We start from the raw sequence: 17,599 nt of genomic DNA on the forward strand, positions 1-17,599 counted from the left end.
TTTGAAGATTATGGACCAGACTGTGATAGCATGAGGATAACAGCATTCTTGGATATTCCTGGACAGGATAACTTAACTCCACTGGCTCGTCTAGAGAAATATGCCTTCAGTGATAATGTATTTAACAGGTAAGGGCACAGTAGGCACACTTGGTGGTGCCTGAGTCTGAATGCACTGTGCATGTTTAGATGTTGCTGTGTCTTCCATTATTCTCCCAAATACATGCCTGATGTTATTTCCATTTGAATAACTTGTAAAACACTTCCATGAGAAGAGATTTTTCAGTCTTGGTTATCAAATAAAATCTCTCGATTCCATCTTTATTTTGTTGTTATTGGAATGTTCAGAGAACAGCTTGATCTGTTTTATGGTGCAATTTACATTTGATAAGTTCCCCTTGCATCCCATCTAAGTGTCACTGGCTGGATATTAAGTCAATTGTGTTCACTCCACAGGCAAATTATTGCCAGGGGTCTTCTGGATGTCTTTCGAGATTTCAGTAACAATGAAGAAGACTTTCTGACTGTAATGGAAATAGTGGTCAGGCTCTCTGAAGATGCAGGTTTGAAAGTTTGCTTTTGTTTGTTTTTTACTTTGTGTAAGTTATTTTATGTAAATTGCAACATAGGAAATGCTGACTTCCGATTTTGAGAAGGCAATGAATGAACTAAGGAAGTTGAATCATCTAGCGGGAAGATCTGTCAGTGGAAACAGATTCATTTTTATCTCTTGGTTTTGAAATATTTTGTATGGTAAATGTTAAATGAAAGGCCTATTCTTAGTATAGGGCCTGAAGCAACATTTTTCAAGAAATATGTTAAATTTGATTTGTTGTATCTGGTTTAAGTGGCACAGAGCAGTTTTGTGTTTTAACAGTTCTTGTGCATACATTTATGGTGACTGGATTTTCCAGCTTGTGATCTCATTTTATTGGATTGATTTGGGAACTGATCCCAAGTCTCTGAACTGTGATCATGTATGTAAGGCTATTCTGTTTTATTCAGCTTTCCTATAAGAACAGGCAATCTCAGTGATGCTATTTCTACATTTTAGTTATTTTAATTTTCCTCTGTTGTGAAAACAAAAAGAAAAATGCTACTTTTTTTTAAGGTACCTGATCTTCATTTCATATTTACCAATGTAATCTGACTTTTATTTCCAGAGCCAACTGTTCGCACAGAGCTGATGGAACAGATTCCTCCTATTGCCATCTTTCTACAAGAAAGTCGACCAAAATTCCCAACAGCATTTTTTGAATACCTTATGCCCATAGTACTGAGGTACCTCACAGATGTTAACAATCAGGTAGGAAAAACAGACAACAGGAGTTGAATCCTTGGAAAATTCTGTGTGGTTCAGTGAATTTAAGGCATGAGAAAGAGATAAGAGGAAATTGCACATTGGTTGATATCTGGCTTTTATGTAGTGCTCTGTGTTTATTGGTTTCAGCACATTCCACTAGGGAGGTCTGATATTTTTTGTTTTTGTTTTTAATACTTCCCTTAGCAGATAGTGGGAGACTTCAGGATTTGCCTGACAGCATATGGACAGAATCTGTTACAGGGGTCATGACTTGAAAACCCTGTCTTCTACTTCATCTTTTGTCTTCTTTTCATAATGTGATGAAATGTCATCTAATGATCGTGTTAAACTTTAGTATTTTTTACTAATTCCTTATGATAATAAAACTAAGACTTTTTTTTTCTGGGTTTATTTTTTTTTTTAGCTTGTATCTGTGTGTCCATTCAAAGCATAGAGGCTTTTGTGGTTCTTGTATCTGTAAATGTTGTTTTTATAGTGACAGACTGGTTTTGTGTGTATGTTTATAGGTCAGAAAGGCAGGCCAGGAAGCACTGCTGATTCTGCTGGAACAAGATCTTGTGGCTCAGAGTGACATTGAAAATAAGGTGTGTCCAATTCTGCTGGACCTCTCTGCTCCTGACAGTGATGATGAGTACAAGGTGGAAGCTGTCAATGTAAGTTGATAACATTAATTTATAGAGGTGATTAAGATGAGGTCCAGGAATAATGCTGACACTGAATAAAGTAAACCATCAAAGTTTGTGTTTATTCAGTAAGATATTTGGATTTTTACTTTAACAAAACAAGTCTTTAATTTTTATTCTGCATTTTTGAAAATATCAGATTTAAAGAGACCATCTTTATGCTTCAGGATGCTAAATGATGTCAAAATAGTAGCTGAATAGCTTTAAAATACAATTGGTCCTTGGCAGCCTTTTTTAAAATTCTTGTTAGGATTGTTACATTCCCCAGAGTGTTCTTTACATTTGCTTTACCAGGTTTCACAGTAATGTTGTAGAAATGTGACCTGATCTCTGTTCTGAAGTGTTCTGAAAAAAACATTGCCTGGTGACTTTCAAGAAATCAGTTGACTCCACAGAAAAGTGCTGGTGTGTAATTACATTTCAGCATGGATATCTGACACTTGACCTGTAAAATATTTTACCAGCTAGATTTTCCTCTTCCTTGTTTGGGAGTTGGGAATTGCTTAGGCAATTTTCCAGGATGACATCTGAGCACCAGATGCCTTTTAGGAGTTTGAAAATTTGTAGGAAAGTCCTTGAATGGTCTTTTCCTTAGTTGTTGAGCATTCTATTACAAAGGCAAGCATTCCTAGAAAGGAATAAAGCTTATTTTTTATGAAGGTAGAAAGCTTCAATGTTTTTTGAAAAATAAAACCAGAAAGATGAGGACTGTAATCTGATGATGTTTGTGTAAGCATTAAAACCCTGGTGCATCAGAGCCCCTTGCTTTCTCCTTTTGCAAATACAAGAATTACAGCAACTTCTCCCAGAAAGTGGGAGCTGAAAGGAAACACCCAACCCAAAGCACATGATTTTCACAGCAGAAATATGGTTTGTGTTGGTAGAGGAAACTGATGGTTCCTCAGAGAAAGCTGAATTAAGGAGCGTGTTGCTAACTTCCTCTAATTATACACTCTTAACTCCTGAAGTTCCTGGGCATCATTCCTGTAAAGTGTGCAGTGGCTCACATAAATAACTCATTTTTCTTGCACTCCCTTTTTTGTCTCCTGCTGTATGGCAAACTTCTATTTTATTGTGGTACCTGAACCTACAGAGCTGGGACTGTGCATGTTTTTAAGTATCTGAGCTGTTAAAGACTAATCTCTTACTTGCATGCTGAAGCTTGGGATATTTCTAATATGCTTCAAGAGTGTGGTTTTTATAAGATCCTTAGTGCAAGAGAACTTTTGTCTGTTCCATACAAAATGCCAGTGTTTGCCACATTGCAAACACCTGGAAAACAAATCTATTAATAAAAAGTCTATTTAAATCAGATAAGAAAGACAAGGAGTTAAATGCAGAAATGTTATGTTCTGGCACCGAATGATTTAAAGTAAAGCTGTGTTTGTGCTTTACATAAAACAGGTGTATGGAAATACAAATAATGTGTAGCAGTTTGATTGTAATCACTGTCTTGCTCTCTGAGGTAATTTTTAGGAGGAATATTTGGCTGTGCTTAAAAACTTTATAATTTTCTTCTCCTTACTCATATTCCTTTCCTGATTTTCAGATAATCTGTAAAATGGCTTCCATGTTGAGCAGAACAACAGTTGAGCACATGCTGCTTCCTCGTTTCTGTGAGCTGTGCAGTGATGGGAAATTGTTTCAAGTCCGAAAGGTTGGTGTGTGCCCAATGCTAAACCACCTGAAAATGAGTTTGTACTGCTGCTCAAATGCTTTCCTTCATAATTTAGTCATAAATCTAGCTGATGGACTTTCAAAGCATCTGGAAGAGAAGTTTTGATTTATTGACATGGTTCTAGTTTCTGTGGTTCGGTAAAGAAAGAGGTAACAGACTTTGGCCAGTAGGTTGGATCCAGTAGTTAAACTGGTCTTGCACATTTAATAGTTTTGCACAATGTTTTTTTGTAAGCTGCTGTGCTTGATTATAGGATAGTGGCAACTTTTATAATTTCTAGCATCTTATTTCAAAATTCAAAAGTAATGGACATTTGAGGCATCCTTTCTTTAAAAAGAAATCTGTTATTATTGAAAGGAGAAATCTCCAAAGTGTAAGACTTACTTTAACTCATGTTTGAGTACAAAAGGAAATTTGTAGCATGAGAAGTATTAAAATACTTGTGTAGACTTAAGGGTCACACCAAGCTTCAGCTTGGTCTGCAACATAAGCTGCACTTGCTGGAATTTGAGCTGCTTTTATTGCCTTCTAAATAAGCACAGAGAGTGACTAAAATGTATGTTAACACAGCTCTATCTTAAATGATTTCAGATTTTGGCCAACATGTTTTTCCAGCCTGAGGGGATGTCCCTTTTTCCTTAACTAGAGCTCTGTAATGGCCTGTAAATGGCACGAACTTGAGACCTTGATTAAACTTTGCTTCAGCAAAGCACTTAAGCCACCTTGAGCCGGGGTAGTGCTGTCAGTACACCTAAGTCCTGACCCTGGTATCATGTTCTGGCCTGCTTTGGGTTTGACAGCTGCTGCTCAAAGTAATTTAAACTTTCATGGGGGCTTATTGTCCCTTCTGGTGGTTACTGGAGCAGATGATGCTCCTCATGCAGAAACCTTTATTACTATTGATCCCAGAGGCATGTGGTGTATGGACACTTGCTCCAGACTCTTTGTTTGGATGAGTTAATATTACACGATGCAGCTACAGGCCTGAAATTGGAAGAGTCACAACATGTACAGTTGTTTGATGGGATAAATAATGCATGGTGGAGTTGATAATGAAACTAATGCCCTTGAAAGAGACAGTGTTATTAATGACTTTTTATTTCTTAGATTTGTGCAGCTAATTTTGGTGACATTTGTAATGCAGTTGGGCAAGAAGCCACTGAAAGACTGCTGGTATGTAAAAACCAAATCGATTTGCAAGACCTGTATTTCTCAGTTCAGAAAGTTTAATAAAGAGTTCCTTTATTGTCTTCTCTATAAATTAATCAGTGTGCATGCATTTTTTAATTGATTTGGCTAAGGCCTTGGTTGCAATTGCACAGCAAAACTGGGAATTAAGAGAAATGCTTTGCAAAACATGTTTAACAATGTAATTGACAGCAGATATATATATGTACATATATATACACATATATATACACATATATTTATGTATACACACACATTGTAGAATTACCACTTTCATTTTTCCCTGAACTAGATGATCATCAATTCAATTAGGATTTCAGGGAAAATAGACCATTAATAATTCTTTCTATTCTTTCTTTCTGCAAATAGTTCTACACACATTCCTAATGGAGTGAGAGACAGATGTTTTTTTTTCCAATTCCTTTAATTAGTGTATGCATTTAACCTGTCCCTGTTTCTTCTGTTCTTTACTTATTATCTCCAGTTTTCAAACAAATACTTTGATATTGCTGCAGTCTTTGTTTATCTTTAATTAGCTTTGGATTGGCTTATTTTTGGCAGATTCCCAAGTTCTTTGAGCTGTGTTCTGATAGCGTGTGGGGAATGAGGAAGGCTTGTGCTGAATGCTTTATGGCCGTGTCTTACACCACGTCCCCGGAAGTTCGCAGGAGCAAACTGTCCCCACTGTTCATCAGCCTGATCAGTGACACCTGCAGATGGGTGAGTAACTCCCTCTGGAATGGATGCCTCCTCCCAGGCACATCCTAAACAAATAATGGGCACGTTTAGTAGTGCTCTGAAGTGCATTTGCTGAGATCAGAGCTTAATGTGCTAAAAACTAATCTCCAATGAGATAGTTTCTTAAATTTCCTCTCTCTCAACAGTTTATAAATGTAAATACTCTTCTGAGAAGATGTTGCCTGTGTTAAATAGATGAATTGAAGTAAACAGATGTCCTTCAAATTTATAACTTCCAAAAGATTTCTGTACAATGATTGTAGATACATGCTTAGGTGTATCACCCTTTGCTTAAGTGGCACTTATTTGGTAATTGGTTATATTTGGTATTAAATGAAGCTGTTATATTAGGAACCAATTGGTTCTTACTGAAAATTGCAACAAATTTATATTTTTCAACTCTGTGAGAGTTGTATGAAGCCTGATGTTGCTCTTATACCACCACAGGTTCGTCAGGCTGCTTTTCAGTCTCTTGGCCCATTTATTTCTACCTTTGCAAACCCTTCAAGTGCTGGTCTTTACATTCGAGAGGATGGGACACTGAGTATCCGACCACCAGCACAAGATGTGAATTCCAATCCCTGTCAGCCAAGCAACAATATCACTGTGATGTCTTCCAGTGCAAATGCTGCATTGTCTGGGTAAATCCCGGGAAAGGTGGGATGTAGTGGAAGGGGTTAAAAAAAAGGGGGTTTTGTTGCTTGTCAAAGCTAAAAGTTGAATTTGAGAATGCAGTTCCAGAAAAGGTCTGAAGAGAGAGGTCACCCATTTGAGTGGAACCACATTATTGAAAAATTCACTTTGACTTCACAGGAGGGCAAAGGGAAAACTGGTGAAGTAAAGCATAGTGGTAACAAATTCTGTCTTTCTTTAGAGAAAAGCTTCTGTTGTTGCTGCTGTCTTTTATGAAGTATTTCACTGAAAACTTGTTACAGAGTACTTAAAATTTACTTTCAATAACGTTTTTTCTAGCTCAGAACAACCAATGGAAATCAAACCAGAATCATCGACTGAGGAGACTTCAGCAGAAGTTCATACAAAGCTCTCTGAGGACCTAAATAAAAATTCATGGGAAGAAAGTTCAGATTGTTGTGCCAGCCCTGGAGAAGATATGTCTGGCTTGTGTCAGGGTGACAAAACTGCTGCTGGTGCCACTGAAGGCACGAAGGAGAGCAGTTTTCCGGGGCTGAGCTCGGGGCTGCCGCCTGCCGAGGACGTGTTTAACACATTCCTGTACTGGCGCCCTCCTCTGCCCGACATAAGTCAGGACCTGGAGCTGCTGCAGTTCAAGGCTGAGAAGCACAACGATGCCTGCTCTGTGCCATGTAATAACTGTGTCGCTAGCAATGAAATAAAAAAGGTTCTAGAAAGCTTACAGGAGCACATAGATGATCCAGATGTTCAAGGTGAGACTCTGTGAAAGTAAAGTTGTGTTTTCTCTGAGCACATTTTCTGGCCTTTACAAAACACTTGACTGCATTCTAATTAGCTTGATCTTCATAGGGTGATGAACCTACCTTGAGTAGTAAATTATAGTAGAAGGTTATGCAACATCTTTTTTCATAAGACCTAAATTATTTCTAGAGTAGCTGGGGAAATGTTCTTGACTTCTGTTTGCATGAAAAATAAATTGATCTAACTACAAAAGGGAAACCAGCTTGTTAAAGACAGTTTTAACAGGTTTTGAGTATTGTAGGTACTGTGGATTTAGTGACAGTGCTACCTGTTACAAGCTGAATTCATCTAATATTGGCTGACTGAGAATGGCCCTAATTTCAAGTTCTTCCTCCTTACCCACCTGAAACAGGCCCTTTGTCAAAAAGCATTGAAAGGATATTGTCCTGATAGTGGGATAGTGATCTGTGCTTCATGGACCAAATCCTTCTTGTCATCCATAGTCAGCTCACTTTCTTGTTTTCACCAAGTCTCTTGAGTGCTCTGCAGTAAAATGCCTTTTCTTTCCAAGAGCAAACGTTTGCTAATACAGCATCTGTGTGCAGCTCCTACTGGGCTACCTTTTATCTTTTCAGATGAGTTAATTACAAGTTTAATGCCTTTAAATGCAGGAAGGAGACTAAACAACCTGCTTTTGCTTTATACAGCTCAGGTCCAAGTGTTGTCTGCTGCTCTCAGAGCTGCTCAGTTTGATTCTGTTGGTGACTGTGACACCAAAAAAGTGGAAGAAAGTGGTGACAATCTTCAGAACAAAATGATTTTGGATGAAACAGTGGTTTCAGATGCTGCCTGCAAGCAGGTGCAGGGGGACACTCTTTCATCCCCTGCCTCCCAGAAAGACATCAGTGACCAGTCAAGCACCAGTGTGCTGAAAAGCACAGTAAGTACACGTTGTGCTCCACGTCTGAGCTCTGTGGGGTTGTGTAGTCCTGGCATAACTGACCCACTTTTGATCCAAAGCCTTTGAACATTACTAGACCAAAGCTATCATATTCTACTTACTCTAATTAACAAAAGAAAAGCCATTAAGGGTTATAATTTCTGTTTGCACCCAAATGACCCAGGAGGTAAAGTTTTGCAGTAGTCTTGTACAGGTTTTTTTCTGATTAAATTCTGTTGAGTATAATTTAAGTTAATTTCAAGAATAAAAACAATTTAAAAGTAACCATCCAAAATGTGTATGAATATTGTGTTTAAGATGTTAGGTTGCTTTCTTTAGAAGTAAATCTTAACTACTGCTGCCCTTCTTGCTGCTAGAGTCTGTTTGCCTCAGTGTGCAACTGTTGTCTTTTTGTACTTGCATAAGCACACTGAACAAGGCTCTGCCTGTGCAAGGCTCTGCCTGTGCAGGGCTGTTCTGAATCTGAGCTCTGTTGTTCTGCACTGTGGTGCTTTGAAATAGCCCAAACAGCATCAAATTCCTTCATTTCACTACCTGGTACCTTCTCTTTTACAGGACTCAGAGGAACAACACAGAGGAACCAGTGTCTTTTTGAAGAAAGAGCAAGAAAATAATCCACCATTTGAAGATGACAAGTCAAAATTACAGGTGATTCAAATGGCATCTAATGGATTTAGTGGAGTAATTCATCTTACCCTTAATGCAGTGATGCCTTCTGCAATGGATCAGTTGCAGAATGTGAAGGAATGCTCCAGAATTCAAGGAGAACCCTGTTTTAGATGGGAAAATTAGGAGCAACCAAGGTAGGCACTGAGTCTCCTGCTCTGTCACTGGTTCACTGTTTGGCATCACCATAGAAGGAACTTTCAGCTTGGTGGATGCAAGGTGTTGCTAAAGCTGTAATGACTGTTCCTTGCTGACTGCTCTGTCCTAATGAGAGGATAAATAACCATTGTAGCCCTGTACCCTTGGTGAGGGCAACACACAGGGGTTGTCATGTCTCTTGTGTTTTGGTGCTGGCTGATTGGTAGAACTGTAGCACAGCAGCTGTATTTTCTTTCTGCTCTTAAATGGAAATGTGTCTGTCTGTAGGACATCATCCCTCAGCCTTTACTGGACCAGTACCTGTCCATGACAGACCCTGCTCGAGCCCAGACTGTTGACACTGAGATTGCCAAGCACTGTGCCTACAGCCTGCCTGGGGTGGCCCTGACACTGGGCAGGCAGAACTGGCATTGCCTCAAGGACACCTATGAGACACTGGCTTCAGATGTACAGGTAAGATAAAGTTTTTTTACAAAAAATCAGAATTTAGAGGAGGAGATTTTGTCTTCAGTCTGTACTGTGGTTATAAGATCACATGATTTCATATAGAGGGATAAACGTGCACTAAAAATATAAAATTCCAGATTTAAATCAGACTTCATAAATGTGATTAACACTTTCTACTAGCCCTGTTTGTCCTGCTCTCTCAGTCCTCACACAGGGGTAGTTGAAAAGCTTGTTTATTGTAGTCATGGTGCCTCATGGTTCCCTTGCTGGCCCATTTGCAGTGGAAGGTGCGGCGCACTCTGGCTTTCTCCATCCACGAGCTGGCTGTGATCCTGGGGGATCAGTTAACAGCTGCTGATCTGGTGCCAATTTTCAATGGCTTCTTGAAAGACCTGGATGAAGTGCGTATTGGTGTCCTCAAACATCTCTATGACTTTCTGAAGGTAGGAAAATGTAATAAATTTCTCCACATAAAATTTTTTCTGACTCCATTATATGGAGTTTTTGAATGAGCTGTGCATGTCTTGGTATCTAATCAATGTTTAGTTTTTCACCATGCTACCATTTTGTGTGTGTTCCTCTATTCCTTCTTTTAATGTGCCTCACTTCTCTTTTCTCCATATCCCAACAAAATACCACGCTGAAAACCCTTTGTAAATGTGGTTGTAAATGCTGCTGGCTGTTTTAAACTGGGAAAATTGGCCCAGTAGCAATTTGTGTTTGGGGCTGGGAGAGAAGAGAGCAGATCCTGGTGTGCTGCTGTGGAATAGACACTGATCCTCAGCTTTTGGTTACTCACTCTCATATCCAGAGATGGTGCTTTGGGTGTTGCCAAAGGGATGACTTCTTGTACTTGGATGTCACTTGTGTGTGTCCAGGCACTTGGCTGACTGTGCACAGTTTTTAGGAGGCACCTTGTGATTGGTCACTTGCTTTCAAGTAGGAAAATGCACATAGGTGTGAATAGTGACACACCAGAGAACTGCAAGTCTGAAGTTTTATCAGTTTTATACCAGTAATGTTTTTCCTTTAGCTACTTCATGCAGACAAAAGGCGAGAGTATCTTTACCAGCTGCAAGAATTTGTGGTGACTGATAACAGCAGGAACTGGAGGTTTCGTTACGAGCTGGCAGAGTATGTAATTTTGTTAACTTCTGATTTTTAACCTGTATTACTAACTTGGAAATAAGTAATTACATTCAGAAGTTAGCACATCTCAATTAGAAGCTAAAAGTTTACAACCTTTCTTTAGGAAAGAAAAAGCCACTGGTGGTTAGGGTTATATGGGGGGATTTGAGGGTGTTTGGGTTTTTCAGTTTGGTTTTTTTTTTTCCTTCACAAGTTGTGTTGTAATGTATGACTAAAATGCCTGTGATTTACTAAAATGGAGATCTGGTTCACTTGCAGCTGATGAAACATGACAATCTGATAGATACTATTCAGTGAGAATTTATTAGTTCAAGACTCTTGCAAAAATTAGTGAAATGCATGTGAAAAATGTTTTTAATGTGTAGGAAAGAAAAAACAGTTCTTAATAAACAAGTTGGTTTTTTTGGCACTTCCATAAGACTGGGTATATAACAAAGGTAGATTAACATCCTGCAGTTGTTTTTCTACAAGCCCTGTAGATATTTGCAGCACCATTGTAGCCATAGTTTGCAGATAAAGTCTGACCTTTATGTTTATGTTGTTGCTGTGTTTGGCCTGTTGAGGACTTGCTCTCCCTTTGTAGCTTGGCACAACAAACTCAGAGTGGTACAGAAGCTACACAGCAGCTCCCTGAGCCCTGGTGGGGAGCTGCCACTGCCTGGGCTCTGTGTGGCTGCTGGTTCTGTGTCTGGATTGAGTTCTGGGTGGTTCTGTGATAGGAATTGATTTCTGAAATGTAGATTTCTACACTGAGGTAAATATTCAGTGTTTGCTTTGCAAGAATGTACAGGGTGTTGGTTTGAAGCTGAAAAAGGCTTCTCATGCTTCTGTTTGTAGCTTTTGCTTATTCTTTGCTTATTCCTTTGGCTAATGTTGATATGCTGGTACATGTAGTTTGGATCACAGTTTCTCTGGGCCTCCCTGATGGATTAAAGCCTGTACCTGTAACAAGTGAAGAGAAGAACAAACTGCTCAAGGGCTCTGTAGTAACCCTGGTGCTTTGGTGCTCCTTCCCCACCTGTAAGAGCTGGTGAATGGCAGCAGGCTGGTGCTGCACTTGGTACAGTAATGGTTTCCTTTGTGTTCCAGGCAGCTGATCCTGATCCTGGAGCTCTACAATCCCAATGATGTCTATGACTACTTAAGGCACATTGCACTAACTCTGTGCTCCGATAAAGTTTCAGAAGTTCGGTGGATCTCCTTCAAACTGGTAGGGGATTTAGTTCACTTCCTGGCAGGAGAGCAGCAAAATGGTCCTGGAGAGGGTACCTGAAATCATTGTATTTTCAGACAGTAGGGTGAATAGGGATGTTTTGATAAACGCAGGAATCAATATGGAAAAAAGTTAAGTGGAAAGTTTATAAAATATTTTGAATTGTCAGACTGCCACAGATACTGAAATTTTCCTCTGTGGTTGTATGTGAATGAGAAATCCTTTGAAGTGAATGAAAGCCAGTATATGTGAATTGGAAAACCTTCCTCCATTCTGGGGAAAAGAAAACTACAACAAAACACAGAACAACGAACTGCTGATCTTTCCTCAAAGTTGATTTAATTTGTTATGAAGCTTACAAGCAGAGCTGACTACCTTGAATACAGTGCCTCTTGTAGAATTCAAATGAAATTATGTCTTTTAAGTTGAAGGGCTGAAGCTGAAGTTTCATTTGTTCTTTTTGTTCCCCTCCTTTTCCCATTCCTTTGGCTCACAGGTTGTAGCAATACTACAGAAGTTCTATGCAAACAGTGCCAGTGCCCTGGGATTGAATTTCATCAATGAGCTCGTGGTGCGGTTTCGCCACTGCTCCAAGTGGGTTGGGAGACAAGCCTTTGCCTTCATTTGTCAGGTTGGAATGTTCTCTTTCTGTTTCTATGTGTACATTAAATTTGGGGCTTTGCTGCATGTGGGCAAAGCTGAAATCTGACTCACATTTTTTTTGGTTATTTTTGGTTTGGTCAGAGTCAGTGTGGTCGCAGTGCTGGCATCTGGCTGTCCCAGCCCAGGCTGGATCCCTGTCTGGGTCTGTGCTTCCAGCTGCCACAGCCCTTCCTTGGACTATCTGCTATCCCAGTGGCAAAGAGATGCATGGCCAAGGATTAAGCAAATGTTAGGCTAAAGGATCACAAGAGCTCTTCACACCACCAATGGGTGCTGGATGCCAGGAGCTATTTCTCTCTTTATTGCCACCACTCACCCCCTCCAAACCAAAAATGCTTACTTGGGTAGCAGTGAGGAGCAAGGGTTGGACATTAAAAGGGAAAAGGGTGATGACAGGCAAGAGAGCAGCATCTCCTAAAACATTCTTGAAAGAAATTAATCTGCTCTTTCTGGCCCATCTTTGGCTGAAATTCAAAATGGTGAGACACAGATTGAGGTGTTCTCATTCAGAACTTTTTTTAACAGGCCAGATTAAGGACTAGGTGGAAAGAAATGAAAGGAATGGCAAATAGTGTATTTTTAACATAAATCTTGCTTTTTCTGTTGTGTGTTTGTCTCATAGGCTGTAGTAGAAGAGGAGTGCATGCCTGTGGACCAGTTTGTTGAACACTTGCTCCCCAGCCTTCTAAGCCTTGCATCAGATCCTGTGCCAAACGTCAGGGTCCTGCTCGCCAAGGCTCTCAGGCAGACTTTGCTGGAGAAAGGTGTGGTCCTCCATTTCCTTGGAAAGATCCAGCACCTCGGGCTCTCCTCTGGCAGCGCAGCTCTTGCAGCTCAGTCGGTGCAAGGCTGTAAAACAAAGTCACGCACTGTAATCTGGGATTTAGATTCAGACTTGAGAGTACCGGAGTGGCTCTGCAGCCTCGGAAGGTGGGATGCTCATCCCGAGAGGGCCGCGGCTGCCTCGGCCGGTGCTGCAGGTGCCGAGCGGCCCCACACGGGGGCAGTGCGGCCCCGCGAACCGCGCCCGTGGCGGCTCTGCCTTCGGGATCCAGCCTCCTCCTGAACGCCAGTCTGGGCTGTTCTGCTGTATCTCACATGTAGTTTGTGTGCTGCTCTCTGATTATTCAGAGGGAGAAGCACAGAAATCTCCTATCTTTTTTTCAGAATAAAGTATGGAGAAGGGTTTGGAATGTGTTGTACAGTAGCAGCTTCCTGTTGCTCATTGATACATTTCTATTTAGAGCTTGGCAAAAAAGTTTATCTTAGAAGTATTTAAGTACCTAATAAGATGAATCAGAAGCAGCATATTTCTCTTTCTGTGTCAGCTTCCTTAGTTTCCTGTAGTTTCTGTAAGGAGACTAAGCTGGATAAGCTGCCCCAGATGGTTTTGGCATTCTCTGTATTTCTGTACTACTTATGCTCTAGGATTTATTCCTTTGTATTTGATTAAAATTGTCTTTTTTTCTCCCCTTATTCCAGCTTATTTTAAAAGTGTTGGCAATCCTCATCTAGAAGCTGCAGAAGAGACCATTCTAGCCCTGCAGTCTGACAGAGATCAAGATGTGTCTTTCTTTGCCACCATAAAACTGAAACAGGATAACATGGACAATGTCACCATTGAAAAACAAAACTAAGGAGTTGTTGTGCAATGAAGGCTGAACAGCAGGATGGTTTTTCACCTTGTTTCTGTTAGTGTGAGTAATGAGGACAGATAAGGTGGGTTTTGTTACCTATTTGAGCAGGAAAGGGGGTGTTCAGAAATGTTACAATCTTCATTTCACGACCTTGTTTCATCTACAGCGGTGTGTTTGATTCCTGTGAGTAATTCCTTCCTTTTGGTTTTCCCTTTATAAATGGAGGTGATAACTCTGACCTCACCTGCACTTCAGTATTGTCTGTAAAGTCTCACACCACACTCTGTGTTTAAGCATAATTGGAATTTACATTTCATTTTTTAACAAAATATTTCCGTTAGTACAAATTTGCTATACGCTTAAAAAGATTGCTAAATCTTAAAACCTGATTATAGCAAACTTTCCTGAAGCTGTTCTTTCTTCACTTTTATTATAATCTTTGTACTGTTCCACCTACTGCATTTATTTGAAAAAAAAAAGTGTATATATGTGAATAGTTTTGAATTGTAACAAAAAATTATGAAGAACTTAATTCTGTATCAGTGGGAATAGCTCAAAAATAATTTCATTTTTTAAAGCAGTTACACTGCTAGAATTAAGCATTGGTTGGTCATTTTTATGTGTGATACTTTTCAAAGCACAGAAAGCTCAAGATTTGTATATTGTGAGGTTTCTATTAATTTGTTCCTTCTGAGCTATACCCTTACATTGTTAAAAGATCATAATAGCAACATTTGTGAGTGCCCTTGCAGGTGTTCACAGGTCAGGTTTTGTTGCTGCTGCCTCTCCCAGGAGCAGGCAGTCTGGAGAGTTCCTAAGCAGAAAATTCCTCCTTCTGCCCCAGCAAAGGTCACTTGAGTTGAGAGATTCAGTTCTGCAACAGGAGCTGGAGCTGTACAAGGGTATTACAGAGAGATACAGGCTTGAGTCTGTTTGTTCTACACGCACACCTCATTTAACAAACACCTTTTAACCTGCCCGGTAGTTAAACCCCAAACAGCTTTTCCTAAGAAACAAAGGAGCTCTAAATTCTGCAAAGCCCCAGCGGGGAAATGTTCTGGGGAAAGGTGGTGCCACAGTTTGCTCTGCAACTTCTGTGGGTTGTAGGGCAAGCTCTGGGGCAAACACCAAGTCAGACATGTAAGGTGAAGTGGGATGTCTCCTGTCTGTTGGAACAGGGGCTTGGAAGAAAGAGCAGAGTTGTGTTAGTCAAATTGAGTAGCCTCAGAAAAATTATAAAGCTTATACTTCTGCTGGACCCTGTCTTGTTTTGGATCCCAAATCTACAATAATGTGGGTCCTGGACAAAAACAGCATTTTTATTGTGGATTGAAACTTTGTCCAGCTCAAAAACTAATGCTTAAATACGAAAGAAATGGTTTCGGGTGATAACAGTTACTTTCTTTCTGAGAGCAGAGTCCTTTCTCCTCAGCAGACCTGTGTAAATATTCACCCTTATTTCATGTTCCATAGTAAGTAGTTCACATGGGGGAAGGTTTTCACAGAAATACCTGTTTTGGTTTTGTTTGAATGTGGCAATACAGTGAGTAGGTTCCTCAGCTGGGTTCTGTATTTTGGGAGGGCTCACTTTTGTATGAGTTAACCAGTCATGTATTATAATATGTACAGTATTTGTAGCAAATTGTTTTCTTGGAAGATCACAAAATGCTGTTTGGAAGCTGCAGGCAGAAATACACCACTGCTATTGCAGCAAACAGTGTAAACTCTGCAATATTCTACATTTAATTTTTTACAGTTTTTTTTATAATTTAAAACAAATGCTTCTTCAGTACAGACTTTTTATGATTGCAATTTCTTAACAAAAAGACCCCTCAAGTTAATTTTTTCTAGTTCTAATATCTTTTTCTAATGCTGGCATTATACTGATGTTTTCTAACAGTTCAGATTTTCTAAGGCCTTTCTGACAAGGTTTCACTTCTGTTTTTTTATTATCAGTTCATTAAATTTCTCAGCACTGAACAGATTTTTTTAAGTGTGTGTATATGTAAGTATGTTTGAAATATACTGTATATAAATGAAATACCCTGAACATTAACCCAACCCAGGTTGCTGTTTGTCAGATCACCGTCAATAGTTACCTTGACTTGCAATAATCCACTGGGAAACACAAGCTTCCATAGGGTTTAGCATGTTTGGTTAGTGTTCAGTAGGAGTTTTTAACTAGGATCTGTGTAAAGGGTAAGCCACCAGCTATAAAAGTTCACTAAAAGGCTGAACAAAGTTCTTTGTTTTTAAACAATATTTTGGTACCTCTCTGGCTCCCAGATTCGGGTCGGTTTTGAACGAGGTAATTTCAGTCGAGTGTTTAAAACCTCCTGTTACACCTCCACAGCTGCATGTCCTAATGGGGGCCAGCATAGTTCTGGGATGGGTTTTTTGTAGGCAATGTGCAGGTCTGTTACCCAGATTTACCCTCTGCAAGTTTGTCCTTTTGGTTTAGTTTTAAACTAGAAATGATTTCAGCATGACTAAAAGGCTGCACTTTACGTCTTGTCTAGACAAATGTATGCAATGAGTGTGTTCACGTGCAGTTCTCTGGGTTGTTTAAATTATGCAAAAATATGTATTTAAAAAGCCAGGTGGAGCAAAGTTAGGTAGTCCATCCACCTTCACAGCAGCAGTAAGGATATCACTTTTCAGCATTTCTAGCTAAGGAACATGACAATAACAGTAGTTGGTGCAATATTGCTGGGATGCTGTAGGGAATGAGCCAGCACTTGTGATCCAAAGCATGTTGGTCATGTTGTTTAGGTTTGAGCCTCACTTGTGGCCCTGGTGGGATGAGCATGTGGCAGCTGTGTCACTACACCATGGTGTTTAGAGCCCAGTTAAGTGGGGACACTCTGGAAGTGTCACCCATTTGTCAGAATAAAGAATCTATGTAACTTTCTATTTGTATTTATCTCAATAAATCCTGTGACTGTTTTATAAACCAACTTGTAGTAACTGATTTTTGTTGCGGGTGAGATGTGAGTGCATTTCTTGGTTAATGAAACCTGTCCCAGGTGTAAACACTGTCTGTCAGACCAGGGCTGAATGTGGAATTATTTGTGCTGTGTAGTAAAAGAATCTTTAAAATGTGCCATCATCAGTTGCTGGAACTTCCCCTACCTGTGGGGATATGGAACTTGCAGGGAAGCCTCCTTCCAGGCTCAGGCAGCACCTGAGCAGAGTTTTGGGTTCTTGGCAGCTTCACACCACGGTTGGTCTTGTCTTACCTGTGAACTCCAGTCTGCTGCACATCTCCCTGTGGAAGTTGAGTGTTGGAACCTGGGACCTGTTCTCGCTTTGGCATTGCACAAACAACTTTTTAGCTCAGGGAATTTTTAAGCAGAAGGAAAGAGAAGCTGTTGTTACACCTGTTCCATATTTATCAATAGACACCAGAGGCTCAGAACACTGTGGCAATTGTTACATTCCCTTCTTAAAATGAACCAAATGAACAGAAATTGTTAAATGCCAGAGTACAATACGGCTTATAAAGCCCAACAGACATCAGGAAACTGGTGCTGATTGGGCTCTTAGATGTTTTCCTCTTGCTTAGGAAAGAGAATTGTAGTCAGCTTGCAATCTCCCTGACATTGTTCCTGATGGAAGCAGACAAAAAGTACCAATGAAACAGAAGGGCTGCAATTTAGTTAATTTATGCAAAACACAATCAGCATTCAAACTGGGAGG

At 40.0% G+C, this 17,599-nt stretch overlaps 1 protein-coding gene across 1 annotated transcript; it reads left to right on the forward strand.

Moving 5' to 3' along the window:
* Positions 1–16,857, forward strand: LOC102035229 (serine/threonine-protein phosphatase 4 regulatory subunit 1-like). The gene is made up of 18 exons (XM_005423627.3): positions 1–128; positions 456–562; positions 1,163–1,305; positions 1,830–1,976; positions 3,556–3,663; positions 4,792–4,857; positions 5,434–5,592; positions 6,058–6,251; positions 6,583–7,016; positions 7,713–7,945; positions 8,522–8,614; positions 9,059–9,244; positions 9,520–9,681; positions 10,272–10,372; positions 11,477–11,597; positions 12,097–12,231; positions 12,886–13,027; positions 13,746–16,857. Exons 1-18 carry the CDS (start codon positions 31–33, stop codon positions 13,898–13,900), a joined length of 2,784 nt encoding a protein of 927 aa, XP_005423684.1. The 5' UTR covers positions 1–30; the 3' UTR covers positions 13,901–16,857.
* The last annotated feature ends 742 nt before the right edge of the window (positions 16,858–17,599 follow it).

Source organism: Geospiza fortis, unplaced genomic scaffold, assembly GCF_000277835.1.
Source record: "Geospiza fortis unplaced genomic scaffold, GeoFor_1.0 scaffold361, whole genome shotgun sequence".
Lineage (NCBI taxonomy): Eukaryota > Metazoa > Chordata > Aves > Passeriformes > Thraupidae > Geospiza > Geospiza fortis.

Coding starts and splice junctions, on each gene's coding strand:
- LOC102035229 (XM_005423627.3), top strand. CDS start 31: ATGAGGATAACAGCATTCTTGGATATTCCTGGACAGGATAACTTAACT. Junction 1,306..1,829: donor TCACAGATGTTAACAATCAG/GTAGGAAAAACA, acceptor GTATGTTTATAG/GTCAGAAAGGCAGGCCAGGA. Junction 5,593..6,057: donor TCAGTGACACCTGCAGATGG/GTGAGTAACTCC, acceptor ATACCACCACAG/GTTCGTCAGGCTGCTTTTCA.